The 24,062-nt window shown below is 40.1% G+C and overlaps 2 protein-coding genes across 4 annotated transcripts in view; one reads left to right on the top strand and one right to left on the bottom strand.

The window, feature by feature from the left end:
- The window catches only part of LOC144493810 (katanin p60 ATPase-containing subunit A1-like), a 29,405-nt gene extending 28,506 nt beyond the window's left edge, over positions 1 to 899 (bottom strand). Inside the window, exon 1 of one of the 2 annotated variants that reach the window (XM_078213341.1) lies at positions 805 to 899. The gene's annotated coding sequence lies outside the window, so the exon portion shown is untranslated. The remainder of the gene's footprint in view (positions 1 to 804) is intronic. The other variant, XM_078213340.1, reaches the window with a different exon arrangement.
- Positions 900 to 921: 22 nt separating this feature from the next.
- ppil4 (peptidylprolyl isomerase (cyclophilin)-like 4) overlaps positions 922 to 24,062 on the top strand; it is a 53,922-nt gene continuing 30,781 nt past the window's right edge. For both annotated transcript variants that reach the window (XM_078213339.1, XM_078213338.1), the window contains exons 1-5: positions 922 to 1,236; positions 3,066 to 3,133; positions 5,572 to 5,636; positions 14,929 to 15,046; positions 18,102 to 18,244. In XM_078213339.1, coding sequence (XP_078069465.1) covers positions 1,167 to 1,236; positions 3,066 to 3,133; positions 5,572 to 5,636; positions 14,929 to 15,046; positions 18,102 to 18,244 — 464 coding nt within the window. In that variant the 5' untranslated portion in view covers positions 922 to 1,166. The remainder of the gene's footprint in view (positions 1,237 to 3,065; positions 3,134 to 5,571; positions 5,637 to 14,928; positions 15,047 to 18,101; positions 18,245 to 24,062) is intronic.

The following is a 24,062-nucleotide window of genomic DNA, read 5'->3' as shown; positions in this document are numbered from 1 at the left end:
CTGCTTTTGTTTCAGATTCCAGCATCCGCGGCACACTGGCAGTGGTCAGCACTGCTGCCTCATGCTGCCAGGGACCCATATTGGGTCATTGTCTGTGTGGAGTCTGCACGTGCTTCCCGTGTCTATGTGGGTTTCCTCCAGGTGCTCCGGTTTCCTTCCACAGTCTGAAAGATGTGGTTAGGTGCATTGGCCATGCTAAATTCTCCCTCAATGTACCCGAACAGGCACCAGAGTGTGGTGACTAGGGGATTTTCACAGTAACTTCATTGCAGTATTAATGCAAGCCTACTTGTGACACTAATAAATAAACTTAAAACTTAATTTGCATTTATGGAATGTTAACTCTCGTTTTTTCTCTCTCTCTTTGAAGACCCTGTCAGGTGTTTTCATGCATTTTGTATATCTGCCTCACCTTATCAGGAACAGCTAAGTTAGAATGGATGCCAGCAAGGGACTGAGTCAGTGACAAAGAAAGCAGAGTTTGTCATGGGGGAACTGATCTGCCTGCCTTTTGTTTGGAGTAAATACTGCAGGTGCCCACAGTCCTAAAGCAAGGAATGGAGAATTCCACCTTCCCCCTCTCACCCCATTAAAAAATATGCAGTGCAGATAGTTAAATAAAACTCAGTAATGTTACAGGGCATAGAAAAAGGTACAAGTTGTGAGAGGCTGGCGGGGGGTGGGGGAGGAGTTGGAAGAGAGAGCGCAAGGTTGACTAACTTTTCCGGGGTCACACACGAAAGTATTTTTTTATATAATAAAACAAAATGTAGCTAATCTAACCCCGCGGCACGTACGAAATACCTGCTGCGGCCGAACACGGTGCCGCGGAGCCAGTAAGCCGATCCGGCGCGATCAGTGACCGCCCGCTAGAAGCTTCTGGAGGCGGCACGGTAGGTGGGGCGCAGGCGCGGGGGGACCGGGTCTGTGACTGCCAGCGCGGGGCGGGGGGGGGAAAAACAGGGTCAGTGAGTGGGAGCGCAAGCGCGGGAGCCGGGTCCGGAGGTGGGAGCGCAGGCGCGAAAGCCGGGTCCGGAGGTGAGAGCGCAGGCGCAGAAGTGGGGAGCCGGTCTGGGCCACACCTTCTACCGCTCGAGTTCAGCTAGGATTCGACGTCAGGTGACGCGATTCACCTGGCGGCCATTTTGAGTAATGCTGAAGAGAAAATGGCGGTGCTGTTAGAAACGACGCTGGGTGACTTGGTGATCGATTTGTACACGGAGGAGAGGCCTAGGGGTCAGTAGTAACTCAGGAAAGCAGTTCTGAGTGTACATTTCTTCGTTATAGTTAGGTTCATACACCTATCTGCAAAAAAAAGTTATGTGAAGGCAGGGAGGGGAAGAAATATTTTCTCAACTGTCTAATGAGAAAATTTTGCATTTCTATTGCACTTTTCACGACTCAGGATGTCCCAAAGCACTTTACAGCCAATGAAATACTTTTTGAAGTGTGTGCTGTTCTGGTGTAGGAAACCTGGAGCAAATTTATAAACAGCTCATCCCACAATCTGTTTTGGTGATAGTTGAGAGATAAATATGAGTATAGATAAATAAATATATCTATATCAATGAATGATATTGGATGATGGGACTGACTATGATTCCTAAATTTGCTGCTGACACAAAGATAGGGTAGGAAAGTAAGTTGCAAAGAGGGCATAAGGAGTCTGCAAAGGATATAGATGGATTAAGTAAGAGGGCTGAACAATTGGTAGATGGAGTGTAACGTGGTAAAATATGAACTTGTCCACTTTGGCACGAAGAATAAAAAAGCAGTATGTTTAAATGGAGAAAGATTGCAGAACACGTGAGACGCTAAGGGACCTAGGTGTCTTGGTACATGAATCACAAAATGCAGGTATAGCAAATGGAAAGTTGGTGTTTATTGCAAGGGTAATTGAATATAAAATAGATGTTTTTCTACAGTAGTACACGGTGTTTATGACACCACACCTAGAGCAGTGTTTTCAGTTTTAGTCTACATATTTAAGAAGGGACATAATTACGTGAGAAACAGTTCAAAGAAGATTCACAGCTGGAATGGGACGGTTATCTAATAAGGAAAGGTTGGGTCTGTATCCAGAGGAGGTTTTAAGAGTGAGAGGTGATTTTATCAAAGCACACAAAATCCTGAGGGGACTTGACAGTGGATACTGAAAGATTGTTTTTCCTTGCGAGAGTGACTGGAACTAGGGGATACAGTTTAAAAATGTAAGGTCTCCCATTTAAGATAGGAGTTTTTTTTTCTCTATAGGTTGTGAGTCAATGAAAGTACCTTTTCCAGTGAGTGTGGTGAAGGCAGGGTCATTGAATATTCTTAAGGCAGAGCTAAATAGATTCTTGACTGACAAGGGAGCAAAAGCGTATGGGACAGGTGGCTGGGGGGAGGGTGGTGGTGGTGGCAATCAAATCAGTCAAGATCTTATCAAATGGCAGAGCAGCCTCGAGGGGCTGAATGGCTTACTCTTAATTCGTATGTTTGTAGGGCACTGGGGTTTGACGTCTACTTAGATGGCACCAGTAACAGTGCAGCTGTCCCTCAGTGCTGCAGTGTCAGTCTGGAATTTGTATTCCAGTCTCTGGAGTGGGAATTAAACTCTCAACATTCTGACTCCCAGTAAGAGAGTGAGACTCTTGAGATTTTTGCTTGTTTTTTAATTGAATCTGCCTCAAATAATTTTATACTAGTGATCATGTTTAAAGCTGTTCTTGAAGACATCTTGTTTCCCTTGAAGCTTAATGATGCAGTAAAAAAAACTTAGCTGCTCAGATTTCTGTAGCACTGCTTACATGGAGAACATGTCGCAGTGGAGGGGAGGAAGAAAGGTCAACACAAAGCAAGAAAAGCAGGCTTGGACAAAGCAAGATCACAGAAGATTTTTGAGGAGGCTTTTGAAAACAAGGAGGGGAGGGAAAACCAGATAACTGAGTTGCTTGGATGAAAGAACAACCACAATAAAAAGAAAAATGCTGAAGCAGCAATAATAATCTTGTGCTGTGTCCTACTTAATCTGAAATAATTTTGGGGGTTATGGTTTACATACAATATGTCTTTTTTGTTTGTAGCCTGTTTGAATTTTCTGAAGCTTTGCAAGATCAAGTATTACAACTACTGTCTCATCCACAGTGTACAGGTGAGTTTCCAAGCATTTTTAACACCATTATACCCTGCAAGTTTCCCTAAAAAGAAAAGGGCAAAGAAAATGGTCTTCAGAGATTGTTTGCTCTGCTATTTTGTGATTTATGATGTGTGATGTAGGCAATGTATTGGCATTTCAATATTATGATTTCAGTGTGTAAAGTTATTGAACCATGTGAACCTCACAATGTAACAAAGCATAGGTGCGAGTGACAAATGCCCTATCCATTTGAACTGTGGAGAACACTTAGTCACATTTAAAATCTTTAGTTGTATGTGTTTGGAGAGAAATACGGTAGACTTGTGAAAAAACAGGTTTCCAGGGTGGCAGATCATTATACTCGAAACAGTCTAGGCTCTGCCCTATAATATCAGTAGCAACTTGCTGTCAACTTCAAGAAGGCTTTCGATGACATCTTTTGGCATTCACACTAGCATATTGCAAGACAGTGTGACATCCTATTATGATATATTAACATCTTCAAAGCTGCTGTGTCAAGATAATCACGGGAACCATGGACTCCTTCATCATGATGTGGAGATGCCGGCGTTGGACTGGGGTGAACACAGTAAGAGTTTTAACAACACCAGGTTAAAGTCCGACAGGTTTCCAACAGGAGCATCCAACGATGCTCCACTTCTCCAGCTTCCACCCTAAACACGTTAAAGAAGCCATCCCCTACGGACAAGACCTCCGAATACACAGGATCTTCTCGGATGAGGAGAATCGCAACAGACACCTCCAGACGCTGAAAGATGCCCTCATAAGAACAGGATATGGCGCTCGACTCATCGATCAACAGTTCCGACGCGCCACAGCGAAAAACCACACCGACCTCCTCAGAAGACAAACACGGGACATGGTGGACAGAGTACCCTTCGTCGTCCAGTACTTCCCCGGAGCGGAGAAGCTACGGCATCTCCTCCGGAGCCTTCAACATGTAATTGAAGACGAACATCTCGCCAAGGCCATCCCCAAGGCTTTTGATCACATCCATTGGCAGTCACTCTAATATATTGCAAGACAGTATGACATCCTGTCGCGTAAACATGTAAACATCTTCAAAGCTTTATACCAAGACTCCAGCTGCTGTATCAAGACCAGCACGGACACCATGGACTCCATCATCCCAGGAATGCGGTAAGGCTGCATAATCTACCCAAGAGATTGACGTCTGCACAAGAATCAACAAAGCAGCATCCGTCTTCCAGCAGCTTCATATAGTGTGGGCATTCAACACCATCAACATAAGTAGTACCAACTGCAACCTATGCTGGAGAGACATGGAAGAGAACAGGTGTGAAATAAATTGCAGCCTTTCAACAGCATTGCCTACATAAGATCCTGTGTATCAAGTGGAAAAGTGCTACAGAAATCTAGTCAGAAGCGTCTGAGACATCGTGATGAAGCGATGACTGAGATTGGCAGGACACATATTACCCCACTCAAATATACTCTGCCAGAGCGGCAGTAGAATGGAATGTGCCAGATGGAAAATAAAAAAAGAGCCAGCCAAAGGAGATCTGGCAAAGTACATTTAAGGAGATTTTCAAAAGTGGGACAGCATTTCAGCTGGAGTTAAACACATTGTGGTGAGCTGATGGTGGAGTTTGATACCCATAACCTGCATGGGACAGGAAGGTCTAAGTATGCATTGCTTGCTCTCAAACTATCTTTGATTGCTTCCTTGTATCCTTTGACACCCACACCCACTACCCCTCCTTCAATATAATTTTGTTCCCTGAATCAACCCTGAAAAAGCACTTGCCCCAACTTGCTTAAAACTATTCAAAATTTCCAACTGCTTAACCTTTAGCTCCCCATTTGCTACAATACCTCTACAGTGGTGGTTTTGCACAAATACTGCCTTGCCCTCTTTTAATGGCCTTGTTATATCCTGGTTGTTCCCTTCTATATGACCTTTGTTTTTGCCACATTAAGTACAATGGGTGAAAACTTGAGCATAAATAGTGCACTAGCTCAGCTATCGCCAATCTGGTTTGATCATATCAAGTGTACCAAGCCTTTTGCCACTCTGCCAAAACTGTCCATTATTCAGGTCATCCTGGAGAGCAAAGATAACTCCCAAGTTCCTCTTCATGTTTCCAACAACCATCTTCAACCCATTCTGCTTCCTCCATTTGCTCACCTCTTAACAAGTGCACATGGATTTCTTCTTCAAATAAATAAGATTTAATCAGCTGCCTCTGGGATGCTCAGATACAGAGTAACAGAAAATATGCATAAGAGTGGACACAAAATAGCTTGTTTTAAAATCAAGAAGGAAAAGATGAAATGTAGGTGTCTGGAGTAAATTCAGTAGGTGAAAATGTAGATGTGAATTGAAGTTTCATTTAATTTCGATCAAAAAAGATTAAGGATTACTTACTGTAAACATCTGACCACTTTTCATTCATGTTGTTTCGTAACAGAGGGACTTTGTTATACAGACTGGTGACCCAACTGGAAGTGGTCGTGGAGGAGAATCCATTTTTTGGTTGGTATCGCTTAAGTATTTTAATTAAACAGGAGTTGCTGAATATATTTCTGAATAAGCTGTTAAGTAGGCCATTAGCTCGAATCCTGTTAAATTACACCATCGAGGGCCGAAGGGCCTGTATTGTGCTGTAATGTTCTATGTTCTATTTCCTGCAGTTCCAACCCAATAACGTTTCAGTAGCTTAATTGCAATCCTCACTGATTGACTGCAGGTAGCATACTTACCCTTGGATATGACATTTGATCCCAACTCCAAGCACAGGGCGGCATGGTGGAACAATGGTTAGCACTGCTGCTTCACGGCTCCAGGGATCCGGGTTCAATTCCCGTCTTGGGTCACTGCCTGTGCGGAGTCTGCACGTTCTCCCAGCATCTGCGTGGGTTTCCTCTGGGTACTCTGGTTTCCTCTCACAGTCCGAAAGATGTGCAGGTGAGGCGCATTGGCCGTGCTAAATTCTCCCTCAATGAACCCGAACAGGCGCTGGGGTGTGGGGACTAAGGGAGTTTCACAGGAATTTCATTGCAGTGTTAATGTAAGACGACCTGTGATGAGACAAAAAGTTGTCAAGCTGCTGTTTCAGTGTTAAGAAACATATTTATTAAGTAAGAAAGCAATACTTCACAACTGTGATAGTTTACAGGGTCTTTACCATGTAGAGCAGTTTTAACACTGGTCGATGCTAGTTCTGATCTGACCTATTTTTTCTGGGTTTTCTATTTCCATCTGCTTTCTTCTATGAACTTGTATAATTGTGTACTGGACTCCTTCGCAAAGCCCTTTTTATCCTTTTCTACCTCTGGTATCCAACATTTCTCCTGCCATATGTGGCAAAAGCAATTGACTTGCATCATAACACAATCAATATGATCAGTACACCATTCACAGTTACATCAAAACACCATCAATACTCCATTCACAGTTACATCAATAAACCATCGATACTCCATTCACAGTTACATCAACAAACTATCGATATTCCATTCACACAGTAACATCAATAAATCATTGATATTCCATTCACACAGTTACATCAACAAACCATCGATACTCCATTCACACAGTTACATCAATAATGTGATCCTCTTGCATCACCGATACACCATTCACACAGTTACATCAATAAACCATCGATACTCCATTCACACAGTTACATCAATAAACTATCGATACCCCATTCACACAGTTACATCAATAAACCATCGATACTGCATTCACAGTTACATCAATAAACCATCGATACTCCATTCACACAGTTACATCAATAAACCATCGATACTGCATTCACAGTTACATCAATAAACCATCGATACTGCATTCACAGTTACATCAATAAACCATCGATACTCCATTCACACAGTTACATCAATAAACCGTCGAAACACCATTCACACAGTTACATCAATAAACCATCGATACTCCATTCACAGTTACATCAATAAACCATCGATACTGCATTCACACAGTTACATCAATAAACCATCGATGCTCCATTCACACAGTTACATCAATAAACTATCGATACCCCATTCACACAGTTACATCAATAAACCATCGATACTCCATTCACACAGTTACATCAATAAACCATCGATACTCCATTCACACAGTTACATCAATAAACCATCGATACTCCATTCACACAATTACATCAAAAAACCATCGATACTCCATTCACACAGTTACATCAATAAACCATCGATACTACATTCACAGTTACATCAATAAACCATCGATACTCCATTCACACAGTTACATCAATAAACCATCGATACTGCATTCACAGTTACATCAATAAACCATCGATACTCCATTCACACAGTTACATCAATAAACCATCGATACTCCATTCACACAGTTACATCAATAAACCATCGATACTCCATTCACACAGTTACATCAATAAACCGTCGAAACACCATTCACACAGTTACATCAATAAACCATCGATGCTCCATTCACAGTTACATCAATAAACCATCGATACTCCATTCACACAGTTACATCAATAAACCATCGATACTCCATTCACACAGTTACATCAATAAACCATCGATGCTCCATTCACACAGTTACATCAATAAACCATCGATACCCCATTCACACAGTTACATCAATAAACCATCAATACTCAATTCACACAGTTACATCAATAAACCATCGATACTGCATTCACAATTACATCAATAAACCATCGATACTCCATTCACAGTTACATCAATAAACCATCGATATTCCATTCACACAGTTACATCAATAAACCATCGATACTCCATTCACACAGTTACATCAATAAACCATCGATATTCCATTCACACAGTTACATCAATAAACCATCGATACTCCATTCACAGTTACATCAATAAACCATCGATACTACATTCACAGTTACATCAATAAACCATCGATACTCCATTCACACAGTTACATCAATAAACCATCGATACTGCATTCACAGTTACATCAATAAAAAATAGATACTCCATTCACACAGTTACATCAATAAACCATCGATACTGCATTCACAGTTACAGCAATAAACCATCGATACTCCATTCACACAGTTACATCAATAAACCATCGATACTCCATTCACACAGTTACATCAAAAACCATCGATACTCCATTCACACAGTTACATCAATAAACCGTCGAAACACCATTCACACAGTTACATCAATAAACCATCGATACTCCATTCACAGTTACATCAATAAACCATCGATACTGCATTCACACAGTTACATCAATAAACCATCGATGCTCCATTCACGCAGTTACATCAATAAACTATCGATACCCCATTCACACAGTTACATCAATAAACCATCGATACTCCATTCACACAGTTACATCAATAAACCATCGATACTCCATTCACACAGTTACATCAATAAACCATCAATACTCCATTCACACAATTACATCAAAAAACCATCGATACTCCATTCACACAGTTACATCAATAAACCATCGATACTACATTCACAGTTACATCAATAAACCATCGATACTCCATTCACACAGTTACATCAATAAACCATCGATACTGCATTCACAGTTACATCAATAAAAAATAGATACTCCATTCACACAGTTACATCAATAAACCATCGATACTGCATTCACACAGTTACATCAATAAACCATCGATACTCCATTCACACAGTTACATCAATAAACCATCGATACTCCATTCACACAGTTACATCAATAAACCATCGATACTCCATTCACACAGTTACATCAATAAACCATCGATACTCCATTCACACAGTTACATCAATAAACCGTCGAAACACCATTCACACAGTTACATCAATAAACTATCGATACCCCATTCACACAGTTACATCAATAAACCATCAATACTCAATTCACACAGTTACATCAATAAACCATCGATACTGCATTCACAATTACATCAATAAACCATCGATACTCCATTCACACAGTTACATCAATAAACCATCGATACTCCATTCACAGTTACATCAATAAACCATCGATATTCCATTCACACAGTTACATCAATAAACCATCGATACTCCATTCACACAGTTACATCAATAAACCATCGATATTCCATTCACACAGTTACATCAATAAACCATCGATACTCCATTCACAGTTACATCAATAAACCATCGATACTACATTCACAGTTACATCAATAAACCATCGATACTCCATTCACACAGTTACATCAATAAACCATCGATACTGCATTCACAGTTACATCAATAAAAAATAGATACTCCATTCACACAGTTACATCAATAAACCATCGATACTGCATTCACAGTTACATCAATAAACCATCGATACTCCATTCACACAGTTACATCAATAAACCATCGATACTCCATTCACACAGTTACATCAATAAACCATCGATACTCCATTCACACAGTTACATCAATAAACCGTCGAAACACCATTCACACAGTTACATCAATAAACCATCGATGCTCCATTCACACAGTTACATCAATAAACCATCGATGCTCCATTCACACAGTTACATCAATAAACCATCGATACTCCATTCACACAGTTACATCAATAAACCATCAATACTCCTTTCACACAGTTACATCAATAAACCATCGATACTCCATTCACACAGTTACATCAATAAACCGTCGAAACACCATTCACACAGTTGCATCAATAAACCATCGATACTCCATTCACACAGTTACATCAATAAACCATCAATACTGCATTCACACAGTTACATCAATAAACCATCGATGCTCCATTCACACAGTTACATCAATAAACCATCGATACTCCATTCACACAGTTACATCAATAAACCATCGATGCTCCATTCACACAGTTACATCAATAAACCATCGATGCTCCATTCACACAGTTACATCAATAAACCATCGATACTCCATTCACACAGTTACATCAATAAACCATCGATATTCCATTCACACAGTTACATCAATAAACCATCGATACTCCATTCACACAGTTACACCAGTAAACCATCGATACTCCATTCACAGTTACATCAATAAACCATCGATATTCCATTCACACAGTTACATCAATAAACCATCGATATTCCATTCACACAGTTACATCAATAAACCATCGATACTCCATTCACACAGTTACACCAATAAACCATCGATACTCCATTCACACAGTAACATCAATAAACCATCGATACTCCATTCACACAGTTACACCAATAAACCATCGATACTCCATTCACACAGTTACATCAATAAACCATCGATACTCCATTCACACAGTTACATCAATAAACCATCGATACTCCATTCACAGTTACATCAATAAACCATCGATACTCCATTCACACAGTTACATCAATAAACCATCGATACACCATTCACACAGTTACATCAATAAACCATCGATACTCCATTCACACAGTTACATCAATAAACCATCGATACTCCATTCACACAGTTACATCAATAAACCATCGATACTCCATTCACAGTTACATCAATAAACCATCGATATTCCATTCACACAGTTACATCAATAAACCATCGATACTCCATTTACAGTTACATCAATAAACCATCGATACTCCATTCACACAGTTACATCAATAAACCATCGATACTCCAGTCACACAATTACATCAATAAACCATCAATATTCCATTCACACTGTTACATCAATAAACCATCGATTCACCATTCACACAGTTACATCAATAAACCATCAATACTCAATTCACACAGTTACATCAATAAACCATCGATACTCCATTCACGCAGTTACATCAATAAACCATCGATACTCCATTCACACAGTTACATCAATAAACCATCGATACTCCATTCACACAGTTACATCAATAAACCATCGATACTCCATTCACACAGTAACATCAATAAACCATCGATACTCCATTCACACAGTTACATCAATAAACCATCGATACTCCATTCACACAGTTACATCAATAAACCATCGATACTCCATTCACACAGTAACATCAATAAACCATCGATATTCCATTCACACAGTTACATCAATAAACCATCGATACACCATTCACACAGTTACATCAATAAACCATCGATACTCCATTCACACAGTTACATCAATAAACCATCGATACTCCATTCACACAGTTACATCAATAAACCATCGATACTCCATTCACAGTTACATCAATAAACCATCGATATTCCATTCACACAGTTACATCAATAAACCATCGATACTCCATTTACAGTTACATCAATAAACCATCGATACTCCATTCACACAGTTACATCAATAAACCATCGATACTCCAGTCACACAATTACATCAATAAACCATCAATATTCCATTCACACAGTTACATCAATAAACCATCGATTCACCATTCACACAGTTACATCAATAAACCATCAATACTCAATTCACACAGTTACATCAATAAACCATCGATACTCCATTCACGCAGTTACATCAATAAACCATCGATACTCCATTCACACAGTTACATCAATAAACCATCGATACTCCATTCACACAGTTACATCAATAAACCATCGATACTCCATTCACACAGTTACATCAATAAAACATCGATACTCCATTCACACAGTTACATCAATAAACCATCGATACTCCATTCACACAGTTACATCAATAAACCATCGATACTCCATTCACGCAGTTACATCAATAAACCATCGATACTCCATTCACACAGTTACATCAATAAACCATCGATACTCCATTCACACAGTTACATCAATAAACCATCGATACTCCATTCACGCAGTTACATCAATAAACCATCGATACTCCATTCACACAGTTACATCAATAAACCATCGATACTCCATTCACACAGTTACATCAATAAACCATCGATACTCCATTCACGCAGTTACATCAATAAACCATCGATACTCCATTCACACAGTTACATCAATAAACCATCGATACACCATTCACACAGTTACATCAATAAACCATCGATACTCCATTCACAGTTACATCAATAAACCATCGATACTCCATTCACAGTTACATCAATAAACCATCGATATTCCATTCACAGTTACATCAATAAGCCATCAATATTCCATTCACACAGTTACATCAATAAACCATCGATACACCATTCACACAGTTACATCAATAAACCATCGATATTCCATTCACAGTTACATCAATAAACCATCGATACTCCATTCACACAGTTACATCAATAAACCATCGATACTCCATTCACACAGTTACATCAATAAACCATCGATACTCCATTCACACAGTTACATCAATAAACCATCGATACTCCATTCACAGTTACATCAATAAACCATCGATACTCCATTCACAGTTACATCAATAAACCATCGATATTCCATTCACACAGTTACATCAATAAACCATCGATACTCCATTCACACAGTTACATCAATAAACCATCGATACTCCATTCACACAGTTACATCAATAAACCATCGATACTCCATTCACAGTTACATCAATAAACCATCGATACTCCATTGACAGTTACATCAATAAACCATCGATACTCCATTCACGCAGTTACATCAATAAACCATCGATACTCCATTCACGCAGTTACATCAATAAACCATCGATACTCCATTCACACAGTAACATCAATAAACTATCGATATTCCATTCACACAGTTACATCAATAAACCATCGATACTCCATTCACACAGTTACATTAATAAACCATCGATACTCCATTCACACCGTTACATCAATAAACCATTCACAGTAAATATATAAAACTCCTATTTCTTACAACTTGAAACTGCTAACTAGCTTACCTGATATATTTGGTAAACCCAAACCATCTGATTGTCCATTTTCAATTAAATAACACTGCGGAATTTAATGTGATCCTCTTGCATTACTATATAATTTGAATGCTGGCTTTCCTGTTACACTATTATGTGCTATTTATAAAGATAAATAGATCTTTTTAAACAAAAATAACTATGAATTTGAAGGTAAGCAGGTGGTTTACAAAAGGGAGAGCACCATTATCACATAGACTAGCAACTCACGAAGGCCTTCTGAGAGCAACTGAGAGCGGTGGGCAGTAAATCTGACATTTCGAGCATCGGCTATATCTTGATTTTTTTTTAAAGAAACTGGCTGAGCCAAACATAACTAAAGATACTAAAGCAAGGTGTATACATCACCGGACTAGTGAGAATTTGGTGATCTTCAGCCTGTTCTTCATGTAAACCTCAAAGCTGAATGTAACTGGAATGCTGGGGACATTACATATTTTTTTAAAAGCCATCATTCAGAATAATTATTTTTCTAATTCAAAATGTAACTACAGTCCACAATGCCCTGCAAAATTTATGCATTGGGTGAACTGTTGAAAATTGAATTTCCGTCCACCCAACGTAGTCTGAATCTCAGCACAAGTAGAAAATGCAGTAGCCAACTTACACATAATAAGGTCCTACTAACAGCAATCTGATCTCTCTTTGAGATACTGGTTGAAAAAATGCATTGATCAGAACATTGAGGAGAACTTCCCTGCACCTCTTTGAAATAGAGCCATGGGATCTTTTGCATCTACCTGAGAGGACAGACACAACCTTAGTTTAGTATCTCATCCAGAACAGCGGCATCGATATTGCAGTGCTCCCTCAATATTGCACTGGTGTGCCAGCCTAGGTTATGTGCTCAAGTCTCTGGAGTGGGACTTGAATGCGCGACCTTTTGACTGGTGAGAGTATTAGTCATTGAGCTGTACTCTGTATCATAGATTTTATCAATATATCCTCTTGAGTAAATGTCTAGCATCTCAATGACAATATGATCCCATTATTACATGTCACTCCAACCGATCTACTAAATACAGTGTTAAAAATCCACCTTTGTTACATCAATGAACATTTCCATTGTAAACGTGTGGCTTTTTAAAAACTAGAAATGAAAATAAATTTACATAATTGGTGATATTGGCTCTTTATTCACTAAAATCTGCATGGTGCTGTACTTTATCTGAACATTATTCTGCTATAAGTCATTTTAACATGCTTCATGTTTCTTTCATTCAGCTGTTTCACCCTTTGATCCCTTTTTCTGCCTCCATAAGGCCATATGATTTAGGAGCAGAATTAGGCCATTTGGCACATCGAGTCTGCTCTGCCATTCAATCATGGCTGATATAATTCTCATCCCATTCTCCTGCCTTCCCCCCCATAACCCTTGATCCCCTTATTGATCAAGAACCTATCTATCTCTGTCTTAAAAACACTCAATGACCCGGCCTCCACAGCCCTCTGTGGCAATGAGTTCCACAGATTCACCACCCTCTGGCTGAAGAAATTCCTCCTCATCGCAGTTTTAAAGGAGCGTCTTTCTGAGGTTGTGCCCTTGAGTTCTAGTCTCTCCCACAAGTGGAAACATCCTCTCCATGTCCACTCTATCTAGGCCCCTCAGTATTCTGGATTTAATATTGCTGGCAGTAGCATGATTTATAATGCAGCTGTCCAATACATTACTTTAGTTTCCTAATAGTGTGTTTAGCTTCCCAAATGGAAATTTCCTGTACCAAATTACTTTTTTGCTGGAAAATTTCCTTGGTTCCACTGCCTTTTTCGCTTGTGGTTTCTCATCGGCATGCATCAGAAAAGCATATGATTGGATGAATCCTCCCCCGATTCTTTCCTGGGAACATGCTGTCCTTGGGAATACCCGCTTCCAATTGCTGAACTGCAGAATGCAGCTGACCATGAAATCGTTTTGCCAATTGTGGTAAACTAGTTTTTTTTCCCTCTCCCACAGTAAGCTCTATGGAGATCAGGCCAGATTTTTCGAGGTAGAAAAGGTGCCTCGAATTAAACACAAGAAGAAAGGAACTGTATCCATGGTGAATAATGGCAGTGATCAGCATGCATCTCAGGTAGATTGTAGCACCTGTGTTTTTCATGTGTGTCACATATTGGTATGTGTGTATCTAGTATTGTAAAATTATTAATTTTTCAGTGAATAATTTCTCAGAATTTACAAATTGGAGCAGTTAAGGAAATGTTATTTAGCAGTAACTAATTTTAAATGTAAATTGAACTAATTGTAATGCTCCCTTTTTGTTGTTTTCTAATTTAGTCACTTTATAAGAGGGTATATGAGAAGGAAATAAAGATGATACATTGATGTATATGTACATGTGCCTTGTTATGCTGAGTCCTGATATATCTATCTTTCCTGTCCACCTAACCCATGGAGAAGGTTAACAGCCAGTACAGGAATTGATTGATCAGACTTTGATGTCAAACTTGGTTGTTGAACAAGCTGGTTAACTGCCTTTGTGAGCAAGTGATTAAGGAAAGGCAGAGCACTTACCAGACTTTCTTGACTAAAATTGAAGTGTCAGTGAAAGGGGATGCTGGCAGGGAGGTTCCTATGAGCTTTTTAAAGTCCTAACTACCTAACTGTACTTTTATTTGTTGTGTTCTCACTTGCATATCTGTGCATGAATCAACACACACATAAAGCCACGCTGCTATGTGATTACTGGGGAGCAGAAAATAAAAATACTTTAACTTTAGCCTAAGTTATGACTGGATTGTGGTGATAAATAACCTCTAAGTTGTAATGAAGACACTTCCATACAAAAACACTCATTTTGAGATACTTAGTTTCTGATGTGAGCTTATGAACTGAGACTTAAAGGTGATTTAGCAAAATTATGATTATGACATAATGGTTAAATGAAAGGTTGCGTTTCCAAAAAAAAGTAGCCAGCCTAAAGGGTTAGGACTGAAGATGAAATTTGTTACAAGATCATAATAATCCCAATTTCTCAATGATTTGCATATTTTCTTGAAATTATGAAACCTACATTCAAATCTTATATTCATCAGTCTGGCATTTGAAACAACCGTGTATGAACATCCCATAACAATGTGGATTGTGGAGTGGTTGGTGTGTTAGGTCTACTCTGGCATGCTCCACTCTAGCTGCTCTACTTCCCAGTCTAAGTCTCCAGGTACCTATGAATAGCATCACAACAGGTCATTAATATTTTGCTTTACTGGGTCCAGGTTGAATGATATAGATAGACTGCAACCAGAAAGTGCATATTGACGCCTGAAATATATAATTTTTTGGCAGAGTGAGCACGCATGGAATTCAGCCAAGAAATCTGCATTTTATTTATATCCTGCCTTCCAGCATCAAAGCATTTCTCTGAGACAACATTGGGCTGGTGATGTTAGCTCAGTTTGTTTGGTAGCACCCTCGCCTCTTGAGTCAGAAGACTCTACTGCACTCAGAACTCGAACACATAATCTAGGCTGGCATGTCAGCGCAACACTGAGAGAATGCTACATTGTCAGAACTTGCCAACTTTCAGACAAGACTGTAAACCAATAACCTGTTTGCCTGTTGTAGCTTACATGCTGTTTATGGACATTACCTCATTTGTAGATGAGTCTTAAATTTTCACAGTAACTTCATTGCAGTGTTAATGTAAGCCTACTTGTGACAAATAAATAAACTTAACTAAATTTGACAAAATCTATTTGGCTTTTGATTAACATTCATTTGGACTCTTAAGTGTAACCCACATGGACAATCAAACTAAATACAAGAACTAAAGCTGCAACTGTTTACAGGATTGTCAATGTAGACCTGTGTTTAAGAACCCTCCAATTTGTTGTCTAGTTAGTTGCTCATGCCCCATTGGTTCAGATAGTTTGTATCAGCTCAGGATCCCCTACGCTGGGCTTGGAATATTTTCATATGGAATTGGAATTTTTAAAAAAAATATTTGGATTGTGTTCTTTGATTCTCTTTGTTTTCCTATGATCACAGTAACTCTCTATAAGTTGCTTCTCTTCAGCATTCTTGTCTTGTAGCTGACAACAGAAGGGATGTGTCCCTGTCAGGTTGAGGGACACATCCCTGAGTAGTAGGCACAGGAAAAATGTTCTAAAGCACACTCAGAGGGAGCAACAAGGGTTGGACGTGAGCCGAAAGAAAAGTGGCAGAACACGAAGAAAAGGGGACATGTCCTCTCTCTGTCTGACCCCAAAAATCTCTCAAGTAGTATGGCTAGTATTGCAATGCTTTTAAAGAGGGGTTCAGTTAAAGCTAATTTCACGGCCACTCATTTTGATTTATTATTGTCACATGTATTAGTATACAGTGAAAAGTATTGTTTCTTGCGTGCTATACAGACAAAACATACCGTTCATAGAGAAGGAAACGAGAGAGTGCAGAATAGCTAGGGTGTAGAGAAAGATCAACTTAAGTTCTTATGAACTTATAATGCAAGGTAGGTCCATTCAAAAGTCTGCTGGCAGCAGGGAAGAAGCTGTTCTTGGGTCGGTTGGTACGTGACCTCAGACTTCCTGGGTTTTATTGACAGCTTGCAAATGTAGCAATGTAGTGTCCACAGTTCACTTAATAAACCTTATGGTATATTTTGCTAATGCACAAAGCAATGTTTTTTGTAAAACTTTCCTTGGAGTTCTTCAACCAGCATTCCCCCTCCTGCCAAATTGGTGTTATCTCAGTATGACTCCAACAAGGTGTGAAGAACACAAGAATGATGAAGAAAAGGTGCTCTTTTATAGGGTCTTCAGAATTCAAATGAATACGGCATCATTCCGACCATCTGAGGACCACCTGGTTTGTTTAGTGGATTATAAGGCAATGTTCTCAAACATTAGATTGAGGGCATAAATTAGTTGCTTTTGTGATGTACATCCTTGGCAGGAAGCAGGAGATTTTCAGTAACACAATCCAGCATGATGTCATGATAAATCCTATGTCTGTATTCAGCACATTGTACTTCTAGAATCAATCAACCTTGGTCTTGTGTTTGTGATTTATCACTGAGAATGAAGAAGATCTTACAAGTTGAGTCATCTCACTTTTCAAATTCACTGATTTCTACTCACCATCTTCCTCATCCTACTCTTGCACCCCCTTCCCCTTCCTGACCCCACCAGTTTCTGATCACTGCAGGAGAAAATGTGGATTACCTTGATGGTGTACATACAGTGTTTGGTGAGGTGACTGAAGGCATGGATGTCCTTATGAAGATCAATGAGGCCTTTGTTGACAAGGATTTCTGCCCCTATCAAGATATCAGGTCCGTGCTGCTAAATTATATAGATGGAAATGTATAGCAAATAATGCATTGACAGAACCTAGTTTTTTTAAGACTTGCTGTAGATTTAAAATTTTAAAGAAAATGCCAGAATGAATGTTGCTATAATCTTGGTAGAGATTAATGTTTTTATTTTTTGTTTGTAAATCCAAAAACCCAGAAAATTACTAAAAGAGTGAAGCCACAAGGTTCACAGTTTAAAATAAAAGAATTTTACGACACAGATACGAATACCTGCAACTACAGTCTATCTAAACTGATCGGATATGTTAAAGATGTTGAAAGTACAACAAATACAGTTGCTTGTACTCTAAATCAAACTTCTTAACTCAAATTTCCTTCTATGCCCATGTGACGTACCCCCCCAAAAACAGGCTAGACAGGTACTTGCCAAATATTGGAAGATTAACTGCAACCTGAATATTGTTTCAAAGATTTAGATAAGGGTTGAGATTTCTTGGGCCTTCAACTTTGGCAAATCTCCTCCAACTGTCCCACGGTTGTGGACTCCCCGTTCAACACAAGCATGTGGCCACTTTAGGTCGAAACTCACCAGGTTAAAGAACAAAGAACAATACAGCACAGGAACAGGCCCTTCGGCCCTCCAAGCCCGCGCCGCTCCCCGGTCCAGGATTGAATCCTGAATCCAGGATCCCCGCCCAATTTTCCAGCCTATCTACATCCTAATATCCTATCTACCGAGCTGTCCCTCACAGCTACGATGCTTAGTTCATCACAACCTATTAACTCACCCCCACCCCCCCATTCCAGACCATGTGATCTCCAGGGAGAGGCGAAAACCCAGAGTGAAAACCCCAGGGCCAATATGGGGAAAAAAAATCTGGGAAATTCCTCTCCGACCCCCTGTGGCAATCGAAACGAGTCCAGGAGATCACACTGGCCCTGATCAGAAAATGCTTCCCAACCCTATTCATTTCCACTTCTGCTTTACGAACACCATCTGAATTCCCTGCCCCCGAGACAGGTTCCCAACTATCCGCAGTCTCGCTCTGTACTGGCACCAGCAAGATGATCATAGAATGAAGCCTTGAAACGAGAAACAAAGAACAATTAGCCCGCGCCGCTCCCTGGTCCAAACTAGACCACTCTTTTGTATCCCTCCATTCCCACTCCGTTCATATAGCTGTCTAGATAAGTCTTAAACGTTCCCAGTGTGTCCGCCTCCACCACCTTGCCCGGCAACACATTCCAAGGTTCTAAAGTTCTTAATTCTGGAGCCTTGTATCTATAAACTTCCTCTCTCTTCTCAATTTGCCCATTCCAGAAATCCAGCTCACTGTTGCAGAGTCCTTCAATTAACCAGATTTTAAAAAATCCTTTTCGCCAGCACACAGAATTGCAACTGAATCCTGCATGAAAGAAATGCTCCCTCAAACCAGCTTGTTCCAAACCAAAATGCCTAACTGAAACAGAACTATGCACACAATCTAATTCCCCTCTAATTAACTTCTTGTCGACTGTTTTTCTATTGTCTACCTCCCAGATAACTTGATCATTTACTGGAAGCAATGTGCTTTACCAGAAATCAACTCCCAGAGAAATCTAGTTCTTAATGGTTCCATCACCCCAACATAAAATATAGAAACGTAGAAAATAGGTGCAGGAGTAGGCCATTTGGCCCTTCGAGCCTGCACCATCATTCAATATGATCATGGCTGGTCGTGCACTTTCAGTATCCCACTCCCGCTTTCTCTCCATATCCTTGATCCCTTTAGCCGCAAGGGCCACGTCCAGCTCCTTCTTGAACATATCTAACGAAGTGGCCCCGACAGCTTTCTGTGGTAGAGAATTCCAGAGGTTCACAACTCTAAGTGAGCAAATTATTCCTCATCTCAGTCCTGAATGGCTTACCCCTTATTCTTAGAAAGTGACCCCTAGTTCTGGACTTCCCCAATGACGGGAACATTCTTTCCACATCTAGCCTGTCCGGTCCCATCAGTGTTTTATATGTTTCCAAGAGATCCCCTCTCATTGTTCTAAATTCCAGTGAGTACAAGCCCAGTCGATCCAGTCTCTCTTCATATGTCAGTCCTGGCTTTCCAGGAATCAGTCTGGTGAACCTTCACTGGACTTACTCAATAGCAAGAATGTCCTTCCTCAGACTAGGAGACCAAAACTGTACATAATACTCAAGGTGTGGCCTCACCAAAGCCCTATATAACTGCAGCAAGACATCCTTACTCCTGTACTCAAATCCTCTTGCTATGAAAGCCAGCATGCCATTAGCTTTCCTCACCGCATGCTGTACCTGCATGCCAGCCTTCAGCGACTGTTCCACCATGGCTCCCAAGTCACATTGAACTTCCCCTTTTTCTAAACAGCCACCATTCAGATAATCTTCCTCCTTGTTTTTGCCACCAAAGTGGATAACCTCACCTTTATCCACGTTATATTGCATTTGCCAAGTATTTGCCCACTCAGCCAGCCTGTCCAAGTCACCTTGCAGCCTCTTAGAATCCTCCTCCATAGCACACACTGCCATCCAGCTTAGTGTCATCTGCAAATTTGGATTTGGACCCAAGGTTGCTGATAGTGTCAGCGGATACAACAGGATATAGATAAATGGCAGATGGAGTTTAATGCAGACAAATGCAAGGTGATACATTTTGAAGGATCAAATTTAGATGTGAATTATACTGTAAATGGCAGAATCCTCAGGAACATTAACATACAAAGGGACCTGGGAATGCAGGTCCACAGTTCCCTAAAAGTGGCAACACAGATGGCCAAGGTAATTAAGAAGGCATATGGTATGCTTGCCTTAATCAACTGGGGCATTGAGTACAAGCCACATTTGGAGTATTGCATGCAGTTTTGGTCACCACACTACCAGAAGGATGTGGAAGCTTTGGAGAGAGTGCAAGGAAGATGCACCAGGATGTTGCCTGGTCTCGAGGGTGTTGACTATGAGGAGAGGTTGAATAAACTAGGATTGTTTTCACTAAATACGGAGACTGAGGGGAGACCTGAGAGAGGTCTACAAAATTATGAGGGGCATAGACAGGGTGGATAGTCAGAGGCTTTTTCCCAGGCTGCAAGTGTCAATTATAAGGGGGCACAGGTTCAAGGTGAGAGGGGGAAATTTGAGAGATGTGCCGAGGAAGTTTTTCACACGGAGAGTGGTGGATGCCAGGAGTGTGCGCCAGAGGAGGTGGTGAAAGCAGGCATATTATCAATGTTTAAGAGGCATGTGGATGGGTACATTAATATGGAGGGAATAGAGAGATACGGACTGAGTAAGAGCAGAAGATTTTTTAAGTTTAGTTAGGGCATCATGATCGGCACAGGCTTGGAGGGCTGAAGGGCCTAGTCCTGTGCTGTACTTTGCTCTTAGAATCCATTCTGCCAACAAGATAGTTTCTTCAGCATTATCTAAATCATTAAATTTTTCACTTCTGCAGCCCAAAATGTTTGCACCATTTTTCTAAGTTCCCTGCGAGAAATTGTCACATATCCTCAATCTTTTTTCCCAATCAATATTGGGATTGACTATTTCCTTTTTAATGATGGCCCCTAACAATAGCATGTGTGGAGACACCCAGCAGCAGAGGACAGTAATGTCAATAGCAGCAAATGTACCAAATTGACAGCAGGCACTATGTCTGAAAACAATGGGCACCCAGCACTTATGCCCCTGATGCAGTTACAACTGATAGCATTAGTGGGCTCCAGCGGAGGTGGTGAGCTCACTGAATCATTGATAGCTTCTCATTGGGATGCACATCACCAAACACACTGAATCCCTTCGGCGAAACATGTACAAGCAATACAGAAGCACATAAATTGCAATGGAAAAAAACAGTTGGAGACTTAAAACCACAAGCAATGGAAACATTCTACTCATTTTACTCTTATTGTTAGATGTCAGTGCTCATATATAATATTGCAAAGGACTTTTTTAAATGCATATATTGAACAGGTGCAGCAAATGTGTTCAATAAAAAATAAAAATACTGGAAGTTCTAAACTGAGTGCTGCAGCTCCTCATTGAAGTCTGTTGCGAGGCTCCTGTGCATGGTAAGCATTGTGCAAAGTACTGTTAAATAATTTAATCCAATTAACCAGTCCACCTATCTGAACAATTACTTTAAGTCCCTCCTCAAATATTTTGTTCCAGTCAGTGACGGACATGGTTTGTCCCTTTCTTTGTTTGAAATGTTTTCAATTTATCCTGTGATTTGAAATAGCAAGTTAAATAAAACAGTAAGTTTGTTTTCCAAAGCTGCTACCCTCTGAAATAACTCCTCAGAGGCCAGTGACCCTTCACCAGATTCCTTCTATTTACAAACACTATTCCGCTCCTAGAGTGCTTCTGGTGCACAGTCAGAATCCGGAGTGCCAGAGGACCTGACACTTTCAGTTTTATATACAGACGAGACTCTGACTGGGAAGGCAATTGTGACCTCAATCAGGGAGTTCGTACTCCAAGAGGCCAACCTTGTAGTGTGCCTTGTAGAAGTCATTACACCCTTCATGACTGCAACTTCCAGCACATAGAATTATGAAATGATACAGCAAACAGGAGACTGTTTGGCCCATTTGGTTATTTGAAAGAATTATCCAATTAGTTGTACTTGTCCACTCTTTCTCAAAGCTCTGTAAATTATTGTCCAGCTTTGTTTTGAACCAATTACTTTATTCCCACTATTGATTTGTAATTTTATCTATTAACAGTTCTTCCCAGTCCATTGTGGTCAGTTTGGGTCATTTTCTACTTGAAAGTCAGTTGTACCTAAATTTAAAACCTTGGTTTATGACTCATCTCTATGAATATCCCTGTTCTTCACAAAGTTTTTTCTCATTTGATTGCCTCGAATTGAGTATTTACCCCTGTGAGGGATGCACTAATGTGTATTATTTTATGGAGGTAATCTTGTATTGAGTTCATGTTATTGGGATAATGGAGCTGATTCTGCAGTTTGGAAAAATGGGTAAGCCAAAGTCATGTAAAACCAATTAATTCCACAAATGAGTTTGCATTGTTCCAGAATTCATCATTCCCCAGGTTTGGAAAGAATACCAAGCTGTCAGTCTCTGTGAGATTATGGGAATAGGAAATACTGGAAGAATTGTTGATGCTTAGTTCAGATCTCCATGCTGGGAATTCAAGAGTTGCTGTAGTCCTCAGCGATCCTTCAAAAAATCCTGCACTTGGCAATCTGTTTCTTATTTGTGTAGGATGGCACAGTGGTTAGCATTGCTGCCTCACAGCGCCAGGGGCATAGGTTCGATTCCGGCCTTGGGTGGCTGTGTGGAGTTTGCACATTCTCCTTGTGACTGCGTGGCTTCCTTTGAGTGTTGCGGTTTCCTCCCACACCAAATATGTGCGGGTTAGGTTGATTGGCCATGGTAAATTGCCCCTTAGTGTCAGGGGGATTAGCAGGATAAATACAGGGGGTTATGGGGATATGGCGTGGGTGGGATTGTTGTCAGTGCAGGTTTGATGGGCTGAATGGCCTCCTTCTGCACTGTCGGGATTCTGTGATTCTAGCTCCTGTTAGTGACGGTGTGGTCACCTGAAACTGCACCTTGTGCGCAGAGAATTAAAGGACAAGAATAATCGCTTGTTGAAGCAAATTTGCTGGAGTATGCATTGGATGTTTGCTTTCTGTTCCCAAGAAGCAATATGCAAGTTTCATGAGATATCTAATTAAAAGTTTTTTCAGTTGCCTTCTGCCATTGTACAGCATATCATTTATGAATGAAAATACTAAATGCATATAAGCTGTTCAAATAACAATTATCAACATATAGGTTTTTCAATATAATATAAAGATGT

The sequence above is a fragment of the Mustelus asterias genome, chromosome 5 (genome assembly GCF_964213995.1).
Source record: "Mustelus asterias chromosome 5, sMusAst1.hap1.1, whole genome shotgun sequence".
In the NCBI taxonomy this organism is placed as follows: domain Eukaryota; kingdom Metazoa; phylum Chordata; class Chondrichthyes; order Carcharhiniformes; family Triakidae; genus Mustelus; species Mustelus asterias.
Note: the sequence above shows the minus strand (reverse complement) of the source record. Positions and strands in the feature narration are given on the sequence as shown.